This window comes from Dermacentor andersoni, chromosome 11 (assembly GCF_023375885.2).
Source record: "Dermacentor andersoni chromosome 11, qqDerAnde1_hic_scaffold, whole genome shotgun sequence".
Lineage (NCBI taxonomy): Eukaryota > Metazoa > Arthropoda > Arachnida > Ixodida > Ixodidae > Dermacentor > Dermacentor andersoni.
The window spans coordinates 70,646,245-70,660,582 of record NC_092824.1 but is presented as its reverse complement, the minus strand read 5'-3'; the positions used below and the strand labels follow the sequence as shown (position 1 = coordinate 70,660,582).

General features: G+C 45.7%; 1 protein-coding gene across 1 annotated transcript in view; it reads right to left on the bottom strand.

The window, feature by feature from the left end:
* Positions 1 to 8,722: 8,722 nt before the first annotated feature.
* Positions 8,723 to 14,338, bottom strand: part of LOC126517998 (MAM and LDL-receptor class A domain-containing protein 1-like) — a 48,511-nt gene continuing 42,895 nt past the window's right edge. Inside the window, exons 18-19 of the mRNA XM_050167838.3 lie at positions 10,833 to 10,908; positions 8,723 to 8,855 (exon numbers count right to left, since the gene is read on the bottom strand). Of these exons, the coding sequence (XP_050023795.2) occupies positions 8,809 to 8,855; positions 10,833 to 10,908 (123 nt within the window). The 3' untranslated portion in view covers positions 8,723 to 8,808. The remainder of the gene's footprint in view (positions 8,856 to 10,832; positions 10,909 to 14,338) is intronic.

Genomic DNA, 14,338 nt, shown 5'->3' with positions numbered 1-14,338 from the left:
CTAGAAACCATGACTTGATTATGAGGTGCGCCGGGGTGAGAGACCCCGGATGAATTTTGAGTACTAGGGTGACCTTTCACATGCCCCTAATGCACGGGCATGTTCGCATTTTGCCACCATGGCAACGCTGCCGCCGGTGGCCGGGATTTGAACCCGCGACCTCGTGCTTAGCAATGCAACACCATAGCCGCTAAGCCACAGCGGTAGGTCATACCAAGTACTTTAATATGTCGCCCGTGTATGAGTTTGCCATTTGAAACCGCCCGCATGGAACGCTTTCGAGCATGCGTATTGCCAGGAATTCGTCTTTTGAGCGCCGGAAATTGCCAACCAATTATTTTACTTAACCAGAACATTGTCCATAGTGTTTTCCTCCTCATCCTCGTTCCTCGCTCCACACACACACGTTTTCGCTTTCTTTGATCTCGGTTGCTTTCACAGTTGTCTCAGAGCAGCGGAATAAATTCTTTGTTCGTAAAACACATTGATAAAGCTCTGGACCGCTTGCATGCGTAAATTGCCTGTAATGTCGTAATTTGACACATCAATTTGATCCTTACCTACACATTACCCGTAACGCGCCTCTTATTTTCGGGATATGTAAGCGGGACACCTGGTTCGGTTCACCGAGGACATTGAAGAAACCGACCGCGAACGTCATATAAAGCATGGAAATAAGAAAAACGACCGAGGGCTAGCTCTTAACTGTAGACCAAGAACTTCAAAATCTTGTCACATAATGCCCGCTCCCCTTTCCGCGAAATATAAACCGGCAGTAACCTTCAGCAATGTCGGGAAATCTGGAAACAGTGGCCATGTCACACGCGTTCTTTTTCATTTCGCACCGAGATATTCCATAGCGTTACACCAATTATCACTAAATTCGACCTCGGAGGCATTGATAGACGCATTCATAACGCTCTGGGGCTCTTCTTACATCGTAATATGTTGCCAAAGCTCTAATTACACACCCAATTTGAACTCTATCTACACATCACCGATTACCTTGTCTGTACTTTCACCAAACATAAAGCAGCGGCCTCGTTTAGTTAATTGATGATACCACGTTAACCCTCTATATATCACGCATAACAAGGACGGTTCCATAAATGCTCGTTACTCTTCTTCTAAGTGAACCAGACACGTTAAAATTTCACGACAGATTGCGCTTAGGATGCAGCTCCTTCCAAGTAGATATAGTATCTGAAACGCAGAGTTATCTTGGGACATTGGGAACCGTAGCTGATAACGGTAGCATGACCCTTTGGAATACTTGCTTAAGAATATACATATATATATATATATATATATATATATATATATATATATATATATATATATATATATATATATATATATATTATTTTGCAGAAACTGTATTTGATCAACACGCATTCAAAAGTGCACAATATCGTGGCGTAGAACTTCCATCATGTTCGCACAATTCGACCTCGGTTGTAGTTGTTGCGCCAGAGCAGCGGTCTAAGTTTTACGCCGCTGCTATACTCCATTTCATACACCAGGCGCAACGCCGTGGAAGCTACGCAAGAAGTCCGGTCACCGAAATGTATCACTCCGCGCGTTTCCGTCTATGCTTCGCTGCCCGTCAGCGGTGTTTACTCGCGCGAGGGTGCAGGTGAGGCTGCCGCGACGGGCGGCAATAAAAAATAAGGAAAAACAAATTAATTTGAAACAACGTGTTAGCCGCCGTATAAGTACATGAACTGTTTCTAAGGGTAAATTTCCTTTTTTTTTTTCACTCAGAACGGAGCTTATATAAAGAACATTTTCACTAAGATCGGGTCAAGAAACACCGAACTATTTCTAAGTGCGAACGCAGCCGATGAAAAAAGTATCTCTACCCTGCACGGCGTTGCACCTGATGTATGAAACGGAGTGTAAAACACACTCAGACGCACCGGTACTTGCATACGTGATGTATCGCTAAAGGCGCATTTAACCCACGCATTTGAAACATTGCCTAGACGTTAATCATAACGTGCCCTTATTTTATCCAAATATAAACAAGGTGCCCTGTTTAATTATTCACCGAGAACACTGACAATACAAACTACGAGGCTCGTGTGACGCTCGAAAATGGGGGAAGAAACGAGAGTTCATTAATTATTTGCAACGGTTATATCGAAAGCAGTAATATGGAAGTTTCGTAATTATTAACATTATGATTTTACCTGTTTTAGCAGAACTTGATGCTCGCAACTTGTGCAGTTGTTTTATTAGTCTGGTAAACATTTCATAACCGCGCCAGTATGACGCCCTGAAACTCTCGAAGTAAGTTTTTACAAAGCCTGTAACAAACCTACAACGATTCAAACCCATATAGCTCGTCACTCAGAACATGCTTGCTACTTCGACGAAATGTAAACACCGCGTCTCCCGCTTATTTTACCTAGGAAACTGGGGGGGAAAGCAAGTGAATGCCTCGACTGACACGCAAAAATTGCACGGGAGAAGGTTATACGGTTCGGTAATTACTTCCAAAGCACAGAAGCAACCTACACCGTTCAAACTTTTCTTTGTAAGTCAGCCGATAAGTGTCCCGATTTCGTAAAAACCTGAAATTTCTGATGTGCTCGCTCCTTCCAGGGAACATGTACTGCAGTGTAATTAACTCTCCTGCAGAAACAGCCTAAAATTGAAACGGGCAGACACCGACAGAACTGCAACAGGCTTTGTTCGATTTTTGACGGCGATAAGAAACTGAGAGTGCAACGCTATGCCGACTATCTCTGGACTTTCATTCAAAAGCTTTGTTATATATTTCATAATGCAATGACGTCATGCCGCAATGCGTGCAATCGCTGTGCGCGGCTGATTATAATACCTTATCCCGACCCTTCCCCTCGGCCTTAAGGTAACTATAGCAAAATGATCTTGCGTTTCGAAATATGATTAGGTGGTCTCAAAAAAAGAGAAAAAACTGGGCACGATGCAAGCAGCGCAAGCTGAAGTGTGTTATGGCGAGAACTGCCAGCGGGCAGCCTTCTCAGCAATGCGAAGGTGTATGGCGCATCCCGCGCTTCGTCCGCTACATAGCGACGCGGAGAAGCACTGCAAGGCAATCCTCGTTGGCAAAGCAGGGGATACGTTATATAGAAAAGCGGTATACTTACGTGGCCACTGTACAGAGAAGGAAAACGTGGACTCGGCAGTTGGTTGGTGGTTGTGTAGAATTTTGAAGTGTTCAGGCAGGAGGGGGACGGGGACAAATTGCACAGTTTGCACCTCAACATCTGACAGTTGGGGGCAAGGGCCTCCGCGCCCCTCCTCCCCCCTCTCTCCGGTAAATATGCCTATGACTCTGTCTGGCTCAAGAGTGCTGCCATGTGGCGCACTCTGACTGCCTCGAAATTTCGCCATTACAGAGCCTTACAATATGGTGGAATTCGACGATACTCACAACAGCCTCCCAGGGCAGCACTCTTGTAGTGATGCCTTCCGCTCGATACCGTGCAGTAGCGATACCAAGTGTGTGTGTGTGCGTTTAGTGGGGGTAGGGGGGAGAGGTCGAGGGAAGATAATTTGCTCCTCCCCCTCTTTTTTTTTCAGAAAGACAAACCAGTAAAGAACATTTTCTTTTGGATCATGCCACCCAATGGGCGCAAGGAGCAGCAATAGATTAGCACGGAGGGCACAGATTAGCGTACGACCAGCCCGGCTATTGTTGGTCAACGCTACGATAAGTGCCTCGTCCTTCGCCCAAACGTTCCAAGAAAGCGAGAAGGAATTACCTGCGCGTAGCAGCAGAAGGTTGTGGTCGCACCCAAGACGTAACTTTGCGGCATTTGGGGTGGCCCTTAACTATAGTTGCGAGGGGGATTACCGGTAAAAATGACACGCGCACAATAAGATGTGGTCCGACAAAAGCGTTTTACCAGACGTCAAATCACGAGACAGCGTGTTGATGGAACTCTGTCGATCGAATATTTTGGGGCATTGTTACCCACCAAACCGTCGTCGCTACATATATGGCTATCTAAGTTAGTAATACTGAACACTTTCAAGTGCAAGGGCGAAGCTGAATGAAAACACATGTACTGCACAAATCGCAATTGTTTCGATAAATGCGCAAGTTTATGTCGCATATCTGAGGCGAATCGTTCGAAGGCTGATTCAAGTTCGTCAACATGTACTTAGCAGGGTTCGAGTTTCGAGATGCGGTTATCTGGTTCCCAAATATATAAAAAAAGACGTCATCAATCTTGTGAAGCCGTAGCTTTCGTGTCACGACTTGATAAATCATGAGGACTTTCAGGGAGCCTAGTTGGTCCCTGTATGACGAGATGTAAGGGTGCAAGAATATACGCAGTTGACAGCAGCGCTTGTCCCGCGTCTACCATCTTCGTTTGTGCCACCTCTTTACTTTCATAGTTGTTCTTTTGCGCTCTTAAAAATGATGTAAGACTTGTGGACTACTCCCTTTTGTGTCCTTTTGTGTTTCTATGACTTTGTTATCCCTACAGTGTGCGTATATTTAATGAACGTCGGAACAGTCGAGTAGTCGGGGCCTATACGAGGAGTCAAACACGGTGTTCGTGTTGTCCACTTCTCTACTCTTGTGTCCTGTCTGCACGAGTCAAAATATCGTTGCACTCATTTACTACTACTACTACTACTACTACTACTACTACTACTAATAATAATAATAATAATAATAATAATAATAAGAAGAAGAAGAAGAAGAAGAAGAAGAAGAAGAAGAAGCTTAGGTGCCTTTCTATTCTTTATCTTTCTTTGCTCTGTACTTTCACGTAATGAACGGCTTGTGCATATCTACGGGACACAGCTTTCTTGAAAGCGGAGCAGCGAGCGCAAGGCTTTAAAGAAAGGAAACGCAAACAAGACAGAAGGCGACTCTTATTTCGAGGAGAAAATATGCACCAAATGAGACAAACTCCTTTTCTTTCTTTTTTTTTTTTTTTTAGTGTGTAGCCTAAAAGGTAACGCGCTTCGGCAGATGCTTGCTTATTGACCGCAACACCGTGAAGTTGTATCAGTTCCTTTATTTTTTGTATCGGTATCATGACGACGGCGACATACACTCCTACAAAAAAAAAGATATCTGAAAGTTTGTTTTATCAGCTACGTATGCAACAGTACACGCGATCGTTTCCAAGTTTTACGGAACGTTAAATACAGCCTGTTGAAGATAGCGTGATTCTCGTCCTCGAGCCGGATGGTTCGAAGAGGCGGACCCTACTAGCACGTGAATGCTAATCGCATATTCGACTACTTCCCAAAAATTCACTAATTAGCTTCATAATCAATTGCTTTACGCTACATATTGCAATTTACGTATTGGAACCGGTAAGTTTGCACTTTAATTTCCAGCATGACAGCAGGTGAGACATATTATTTTCGTGGGCTACTCTACACTGTTCTGATTGGTCTCAGTGCGAGTGGACATAGCAGTATCTGGTCCGAACGAGCGTATTCTCGTAAATTATTTATCGCAACACACGACGACGCTTTCGCGTGAGCAACCAGTCATTTTAGTGTCTAGCGAGGCTTATCGTCGATTCGAGTGGCCCTTGAAACACGTCACTTACAGTGATGTAATGGAATACCGACTAGCCCGTGCCCAAACCCTGCTTGAAATAAAAAAAAAAACGGCCTGGAGCTTTACGTACCAAAGCAACGGTCTGATTATGAGGCACGTCGAAGTACGAGATTCCGGATTATTTTGACCAAGCGCGGTTCTTGGACGTTGGCCTAAATTTATTAAGCGAACATTGTTCCCATTTCACTGAACGATTTCGTGCAACGGAAGCTGATTGGTGCAAAACGGGCATTCGTATGGCTGTACTTCACGAAGAATGAACAAGACAGAAAAGTGCACAGCGTTCTGTCTCTATAACTTTATTTATTTATTTATTTATTTATTTATTTACTTATTGATGAATGCGTCGATGACCGCTCCCTTCTGGCACTTTGAATCGTGCGTTTTGAGAATGCATGACTGTTCAGCTACACCAACTGCGCGAAGTAGGAATACGACGCAAAAAAAAAAAAAAATCATGGATCAGAACATTTAGTTCCGAGGTGGGACGCACGCCTGTTTTCCTAACGTTAAACAGATACATTTGTAGCGTGCAGGAGAATACGTTGGCCATGCCCACCACTCAACGACGCGCTGAGCCGAGAAAGCTTTCACTCTATGCCGACAAACTGTAAACGCTGAGCCGAGAAAGCTGTCACTCTATGCCGACAAACTGTGCAAGAGACCTGGACAGTAGCATTCACAAAAACGTCTTACGCTGGGATTGCTTGTCAGAAAATAATTTCAGCCAGTTGTGTCGCTGAACGTATTATTAGCGACGACATCCGGCTAATGGCTAATAGCACTTACGCTACAAGAGATCTTGCAAGATTCGAAGCGTCTTCTTGCGCCAGAATCAGCAACCTCCTTTTTTTTTTCACCATGTGGTAGGAAAACAAGTGTTCCAAGCGACACCGAGGCAGCTAGTTCGTTTATAACGTTTGTTTGAGCGTGTTCACTTGCTGCAGTGTTTCATCTTCTGTTATCAATGGTTTAAAAAGACCATATCCCATCCTGTATGACTTTTCACAGGGTCGCATGCGGAACCGAATTCCTTCGCAAAAGTCTAAAGATTGGTTGCCACACAATGGTGCTTTTTCAACAAATACCGCCGCTTACGGGCATTTCTTCCTCAAGTGCAATCTCTACACCACCCCCCTTTCTTTTTCTAGAGCACAGGTCTTCGGCGGCCGTTGCTGGATTGAGTGTCGTAGTCCCTCGGCGTAACCGCGCGAACACGCTCGTGCGACTTCTCGCGCGTTCGTCGTCGTCTTGTACCACAGCTAGATTAGATTATGGGGTTTTACGTGCCAAGACCACTTCCTGATTATGAGGCACGCCGTAGTGGAGGACTCCGGAAATTGAGACCACCTGGGGTTCCTTAACGTGCACCTAAATCTAAGTACACGGGTGTTTTCGCATTTAGCCTCCATCGAAATGCGGCCGCCGTGGCCGGGATTCGATCCCGCGACCTCGTGCTCAGCAGCCCAACACCATAGCCAGTGAGCAGCCACGGCTCCGATGCCGCTCAGTATACTAGCGTTCCCATAATGCCCCTCCCTCTGCGAAGGCGCCGACGGCACTGGCCCACTGCCAGTCGGTGGGGCTGTTTCGGCCTCAAAATATCTGCTTCAATATATCGCGAAATGATAACACGTATTCAGCTGCGCTCAAATTTCGCATTAGACAGTATTGTATACGCCGGACACGTTTTTTTTTCCACTGCCACCACTCGCGAGAGCGCGACCACGAATGTTTTCCGTGAATTGCTCGGTAAATTCCTCGCAGTCAAACTCCCCACATATCCCTAACCTGTCCAGCGAGAGGTAACGCGGGGTTGCCGTTAAATAGCCTTTACCACCATCGAGCACTTGCGTAGTATAGGAGGAGGGGGCGCAGGTATGGTAAAGGAGGCAAAGCTGTTGAATCGAAACAGTGATTCGGTCTACTATAAGCTGTCGTAGAATGTGATTTGGTTAGGGAAATAACTTTAGCGGGCGCCATGCACAGCAACGTTATTGCAAATTGAGTGAGGTGCAAACCTAAACCTGTCGTCACCTTATGCCGGGTCGACAATTCAGGGGAAGGAAACTGCGCACAAAAAAAAAAAAACAAGAAAAACACAGGCAAGCTGGAGAGGATAGCGACACGCATTTGCGCTTGGCCGTGGTGCACAACCTCGCGTGCTCGTCTGTTTTCTTGCGCCGTATCGTTTTCCTGAGCATTACGCACCAACTAGCACAACGACGAGTTTTGTTAAGCCACAAAAGCTATGCTCTCTCTGCGAATGGCGAATTCTTCGTTTTTGAAGCCCTAATATTTCACTCTCGCTCGACCTCATATTTTTCCCCCTTTAGTTTTGCAACCAAGTTGAATGCGCGTATACAGCTTGCGCCTCTGGAAGACGCACTTAGAAACATGTGAAATCCGTGCAGCTCTTCGCAGGGCCTGGGCACCTGAGATGTGAGTGGACGCCGAGATACAAATGTTGATTAACTATTTCTAACAAAACTAGTTTTGCAAGCACTGCTTTTATTTGTTCGCCATCCACACGTTCCTCCAAACCGCGGAAAAATGCTTGGTGAGGGAAGCTATAGCCTTCATACAAAAAAAGAAGTTCGAAGCCCGGTGCTACCGAGGACGATGTGTGCGGTCCGAAATGTTCTTCAGCGCTAGTGCTGTGCGAAAATTCGAGTTGATTTAGCACCGCTGTAACATACCGTAATGTATTCCGTAAGCCGGGGAGTTCTAAAAAAGTGGCCAGGCTTAGCTTGGATAAGCCAAGAATGCGTTGCATATTGTGTTGGGGCCCAGCTTTTCCTCCGGCTGTCGTGACGTCACGTCACGTGGTTGCGCTAAAGGTCAATGGTGGCTGCCCGGCCGCGCCCAAGGGCTGAACTGAGTGATTGCAATATGCAACGCATAAAACTCTAGTGTAGGGGTATGAGCCACTATGGTGGCTCATACCCCCAATGGTGGCTGCCCGGCCGCGCCCAAGGGCTGAACTGAGTGATTGCAATATGCAACGCATAAAAAAATATCTGCTGCAGTACGTCAAAGGACCTCCCGTTTATACTTCCTGGTGCCTTGGCACCGCCAGTTTGACGGAGCAGGCAGTCCAGTGTTTTTTTGCCTCGAGTGTAAGACAGTGAGGCGGACAGCCCAGATGAAGGTGTTTTTATGCGACGATAGTGAAACCTTATTTTTATGCTGACGCTCTTGAAGCCCGGCGGATGTGTAATGCCTGCTCACACGTCCGTCGAGGCAGCAGGGATGATGGCGGAAGGAGGCCGCGCTGCAAAGTAAAAGAGAGAAAGATGGGCGGCATTTCTCGCGATGCGAGTCCTAAAAACATATTACCACGGTTTGTGAAACGGTACCACGCAATCAAAGCTATAGGCTCTACCGCAAGTCATGATAAGATCGGAAACGTGTTAAAAAGATATTTAAAGAATATTGCCCGAAGAAAAGTCAAAGGAAAATCACGTGCTTAAAGGACTCATATTCGCGGCCGAATTGGAGCAATATCATTACTGTAATAAAAGCGGTTGGTACTCGTTGGCCGAACCGAGCATTTTCCATTTTGCCTTTCCTTGACTCTGTGAAAATGTCTCACAAGGACTGTAAGCGGCTCGCTTTGTCTTCGGCAGCGATTTCCAAGCTCCCTCGCTTGCAACTTTCCGAATGGGAGAAATCGCTCTCTCATGAGCGCAAGTTGACGACCAATCCATGACTCATAGCTTACAGACATTTCAGATATCTGTAAGTACGACGTCCTCGTATCGTATCTATGCATCCTATCTGGCGCAGCGCTGGCTTCGCATCTACGACACGTGTGACGTGACCGATATCTCTATCGCACATGACACATGGTGGCGAGGGAACACAGCCTCTCCCACTCACTGCATATATACACGGCTGTTGAATAAACGGGGACGCTTTCCACTCCCCTTGGTTAGAGCCTCTGGTCATGTCTCGCCTCGGCACCACCCGATACAGTCTTCATCTCAATTCTGTTATGTAGCGTACACCTTCTCTAATCTCCACTGTGTTCATTTTATCAGTTTGTTTTGTACATGAGAGAAGTACGTACATAACTAACAAAACTATCGTTTTGTCCCGTTCACTAGGTTTTTTTTTTCTCATTATGCTCGCTGCGCAATCAAATATTGTTTTCAACTGACTACCAAACGCTAGAGTGCCTTGCGTCTCCTTGCACACCGGGAACCTTCCTTATGCCCGTCATATAGGCCGTGCGGACAGCCCGAACTGTGAGCAATGTCAGGTGTGCGAAACTCTGCGACAATCACGTCAACTTGACCAGAGCTGAGGCGAAGTGCAAAGGGTGACACGCGCATTGACCTGTGTGTCTCGCACACCGCCATCTGTGTGCCACTCTGCGTATTTAGCCTGAGCGCTGGTCTTCCAGAATTTGAACTTTGCCTGACCAAGCGGCCCAGGTTTCTACGCCGTAGTGAAACGTGCAACATCGTTTTTTGAGACTGCCGTGTCAGAGCGGAGCACGCTGGCGGAAATTGGAAGGCAAACATCGCCGGAAATTGCAATCTTGGCCGCTATACGTGTGGCCACAGGGCGTCAACGTCTCCTGCAATGGCTGGTATACGGGATACTCGATGAACACCGGGCTAGACTAAGTAAACTACTGTGTCACATGGTCAGTGTGTACGGTGTGGTAATTTTTAGGCTTTACACAATTTAAAAAAAAAATAAAGATCGCCCGTTGCAGATAGCCTAATTCTAGTTCTCGTGCTGGGTTATTCAGAGAGGCTGGCATCGCTTGGACGATAAATAAATCGAAATTAGCTAATTACCTTTTTAATAACCTTCCCTGCTGTCCTCGGTGTCAATTTTTTATTACTCTTGTTTTTCTTCTTTTTTTCCTATTTTCCCGGCGCAGTGCAGCGGGCCACACCACACTCTCTCAGACCAACTTCTTTGCCTTTACTCTAATAAATTATCCTCTCTGTCTCTCCCTCCCTCTCATTTTAGTACCCTTTCCCCTCAATTCCGTTTCTTTTCCTCTTCCTCCAATGTGCAGGGTAGCCAAGCGGTGTCAGCCTCGTCAATTTTTCTGCCCTTTTCGTATAAGTTCTGTCATTTCCGGCTTTTGCTTTGCGCGGAGTGCTGCTGGAACAGTGCGTGCAAGTGCAGAGATATAACTGTGAGGCACCTGCGCGTTTAGCGTCACCTCGATAGTTCGTGAAAAACCAATCGAATGGAATTCAGTTTACGCGCACGGTGCAGAACTTACTTTCACAGTTCCCCTCGTACATGGTAATGTCGTCCAATGCGAAGCCTCCGTCCGTGGCCTCCCCTTCGAAGTGTATCTGAAACAATGTAAAACGGCGCCCCGAGAATTTATTTTGCTGACCACGCGCAACAAAAGTGACTAAGCGACAGGTTAGAAAAAGGCTAATATATATTCGATAAGATAGGGCTGCGTGCCATTATTCGACATGGTGATCGAAATTTAATCAAGACGCTTAGAAATGTCGAGAAGATTCGATTATATTGTTCAACATGGAGCCAATAAAGAGCCCCCCAACTAACCGTTTCCCTCCTCCTTAAACACATGTCGAAAAAGTACCTCACTGACAGCACCCTTGCAACAACTACGACAAGACGTTTCTGAGCAAGCTGAAACCAGATGTAGACGTTAGCGTTTGACTATAAGACCCATCTAAACGATTTTGATACTTTTGTAGAAAATAATGTACCGATGACGTCGAATGACGTTAATACTACCAAACTTGAAATGTATAGGGGCTTGCGAGCCTGCGTCATTAGTCGTGAGAATTCTTTTATCAAAGGAAAATGCCTGAAATTAGGCAAGTATGTTGAAACACGTGGCTTTTCACTGATGTAGCGATGGTGCGGTTTGTGCTTCAAGTAAGAAAAAATGTGTGGGAAACCACAATGCTCTTCATGTTCTACGCTAATATGCAGCCTTTTCCCGCCAAATAAATGGAAATTGATTGACGAAAATACATTCCCATGTGCTTAGTAATAAGGTTGCTGTTAAGGGGTGCTCCTATCTTAATACATGAAAATGTCGAAATCATTCTGTTGGGTATGTACTGCAGTCATATTCATTATGTTTGTTGCACCTAAACGAAAAACGACGTATATATATGTACTTCCCAGAAGTTGATGTTTGATTTAGGTCATCATTATTCTATCCAAAAGATGCCCAAAATCAGAAGAAAAAAATTAAGGCATGAAGTTTGAAGCTCCGAAACTCGCCTGTAAGAAATGATATCAGTATTCTGTGGAGTAACTCAGGGGAAGCATTCGAATATATTGGTAGCCCTAAAGTGCATAAAATTCACCCGTTAAACACCTTTCTATAATGCAGTTCTAATTTTGCTTTATTCTCCAGTTTTGCTTTCGTAATTCATTTGCTTTCTTCTCACAAATCAATAGATCAGTGAATAAGTAAATTAATGAAAAGTACTTCTTCAAACCTCGTAAACTATGCAACAATTTCCTGTCAGTTGAGGTCAAATACGACGCACTTAATTGATTGCTTCAGGCGTTCTAGCTGATGAAGCTTAAAGATTTGCGCAGTGCATCTTTCGTGCAGTATCATGATGCCTGAAATATTACACCTCTTATAAACGTGCATAATTTCCGACAACTCACGTTAAAACATGAGGCCACACATTTAAATACTGCCTTATGTACTTTGAAGAATTCAGCTATAATTTTTTTTAAATGCGACGAATTACCTATAAAAACATTTACAGAAAAAAATCTAATAGAAAGCTATGATAAATTGGAAATTGGATGAATGCGCCACCTTGCAATATTAGTGATCGATCGATCTCCTTGTTGCCACAGACCTTTGTTCAAGAAAGTTGATGCCATTTGGGGAGACGTCTGACTATATTCTCACGGACCACGCTCGCGGCGAAGTACGTTTTTAATGTCACAAGATTAGACTGCTATCTAGGACTAACAATGAGCGGAGCAGAAGACGACGCGGTCAATTTTCTTTCATGGATTAACGTAAACGAAAGTTTTCTTGTTTTCATTTTTTTTATTTTTTTGTCTGAACAAACTTGAGAGGTCACTTTCTCCACGTGCTATCAAGATACCACAGTGCACGTGCCCCCTTGTCATTCGATCAAACAATTTACTTTGCGTTTTTTTTTTATTGAAATGAATATAAAAGAAAGAGATGTAGTCACCCTATATTGGTGACGGCTACTCCTTTTCTCATAGCAGAAATATAAAAAACGTGTGCGGTTCTAAAAGCCGTCTTGGCAATGAGAACTGGTCATAAAAGATTGCTGCTGGGCTCTTTCCTGCAAATCCGGAGGATAAGGTACTCCACGGAGGTTGAAAATGAAATTCTTTTTTAAACCTCTTCGGGGTAACTATTGCGAAGAGTTCCGAACAGGTAGAGAGGAGAGTGCTAATCGTAATACGTGCTGTACACGAAAGGCCCAAAAGCGCCGCCTGTCACGTGACTGCCATTCATGAGACAATGAAAGCTCGCTCTTGGCCCCCCAGTTTGAGGCAATTACGGAGACATTCCTCTTCGGAAGAAAAGTTTTCGGGGACCGTGGCCTCGCGCATGCGCGATGCACACAATGCCACAAATGCGCTGCACATGTGGCCTCTTGAGGTCGAGGCATGGAGGAAGGAAACTGAGGAGAGGCCCTACCCCCTCCGCGCGCTAGAGGAAAAGTGTGGAGGAAATGCCGTAGTAGGTTCTCCTCTTTTTTGCTGTTTTTTTCTGTTTTTTTCATTTCTTTGCTGTAGTGGCCCCGCCTTTCGGGCCACAATGGCGGCTTTGTTATTGTTCTGTGCGCTCATACGTGTTGCTCCGTAGGTTTCGTACCGTGGCAGATGCGCCGTGCGGGCAGGTTTGCGTTGGTCTCCGTGTTTTGTGGCGCTGCGTTATCTGGACCGTGTTCTACCGGATGCTGTTGTGGCCAGGTGGGACAGGAGGAACTAAAGTTCGTGAAATTAACGCGCATGCAACGCAGTACACAATGTACCACGCCAGGGCAATGGCTACGGACGAAGGAATATCCGCGGGAAATTTTGCCCTCTTTGGCGGAATCATGTTAACGGACTAACGATTGCTTAGTATTGCTGTGGAGCGCGCAGGTCCGAGCAGCACGGTTGCGCGCAGCGCGGCAGGATTTCGCGAGAAATGTAAACAAGTGGGGAGAGCTGGCCCGATAGGCGGAGCAACGCCATGAGCTACGCCAACTTCCGGCTTCACTTTAGCTTCACAAAGAGTGACGTCAGGGCCTCTCCTTAGTTTCCTTCCTCCGTGGGCTGAGGGGACAACGAACGCTTCAGCTTGTGCGCGAACGCGTGCTGTGACTGACCGTTTAGTTCCCTTTTCGCCCTTACCCATTGCAGGGTGGCCAAGTATGCTCAGCCTCATTAACGTCTCCGCGTTTCCTTTATTACTCAGTTCTCTCTCTCTCTATCTCTTTCTATGCAGGTTAGGGAATTGGGTAAAGCTAATATGCATCCTCTAAACTTGGATTGGCGTTCTATAGAGTATAGAGCTTCTGACAAAAAAATTACTAGAAGAAACTGGCGCTAGTAGTCTACCGGAGCTGCAACTTGCAAGTACAGTGGGTTCAACCAGCCTCGTAATGGTAGATAGCACAGGTGCACCGGTCTCACTTCGGTCCCTCTGGTTTCCAGTCCGGATGTGGGACTGCAAATTTATCATTTTCAACGAAGTATCGCCTTATTAAAGCACCAATTCGGAATGACTGCGCCTGCGCG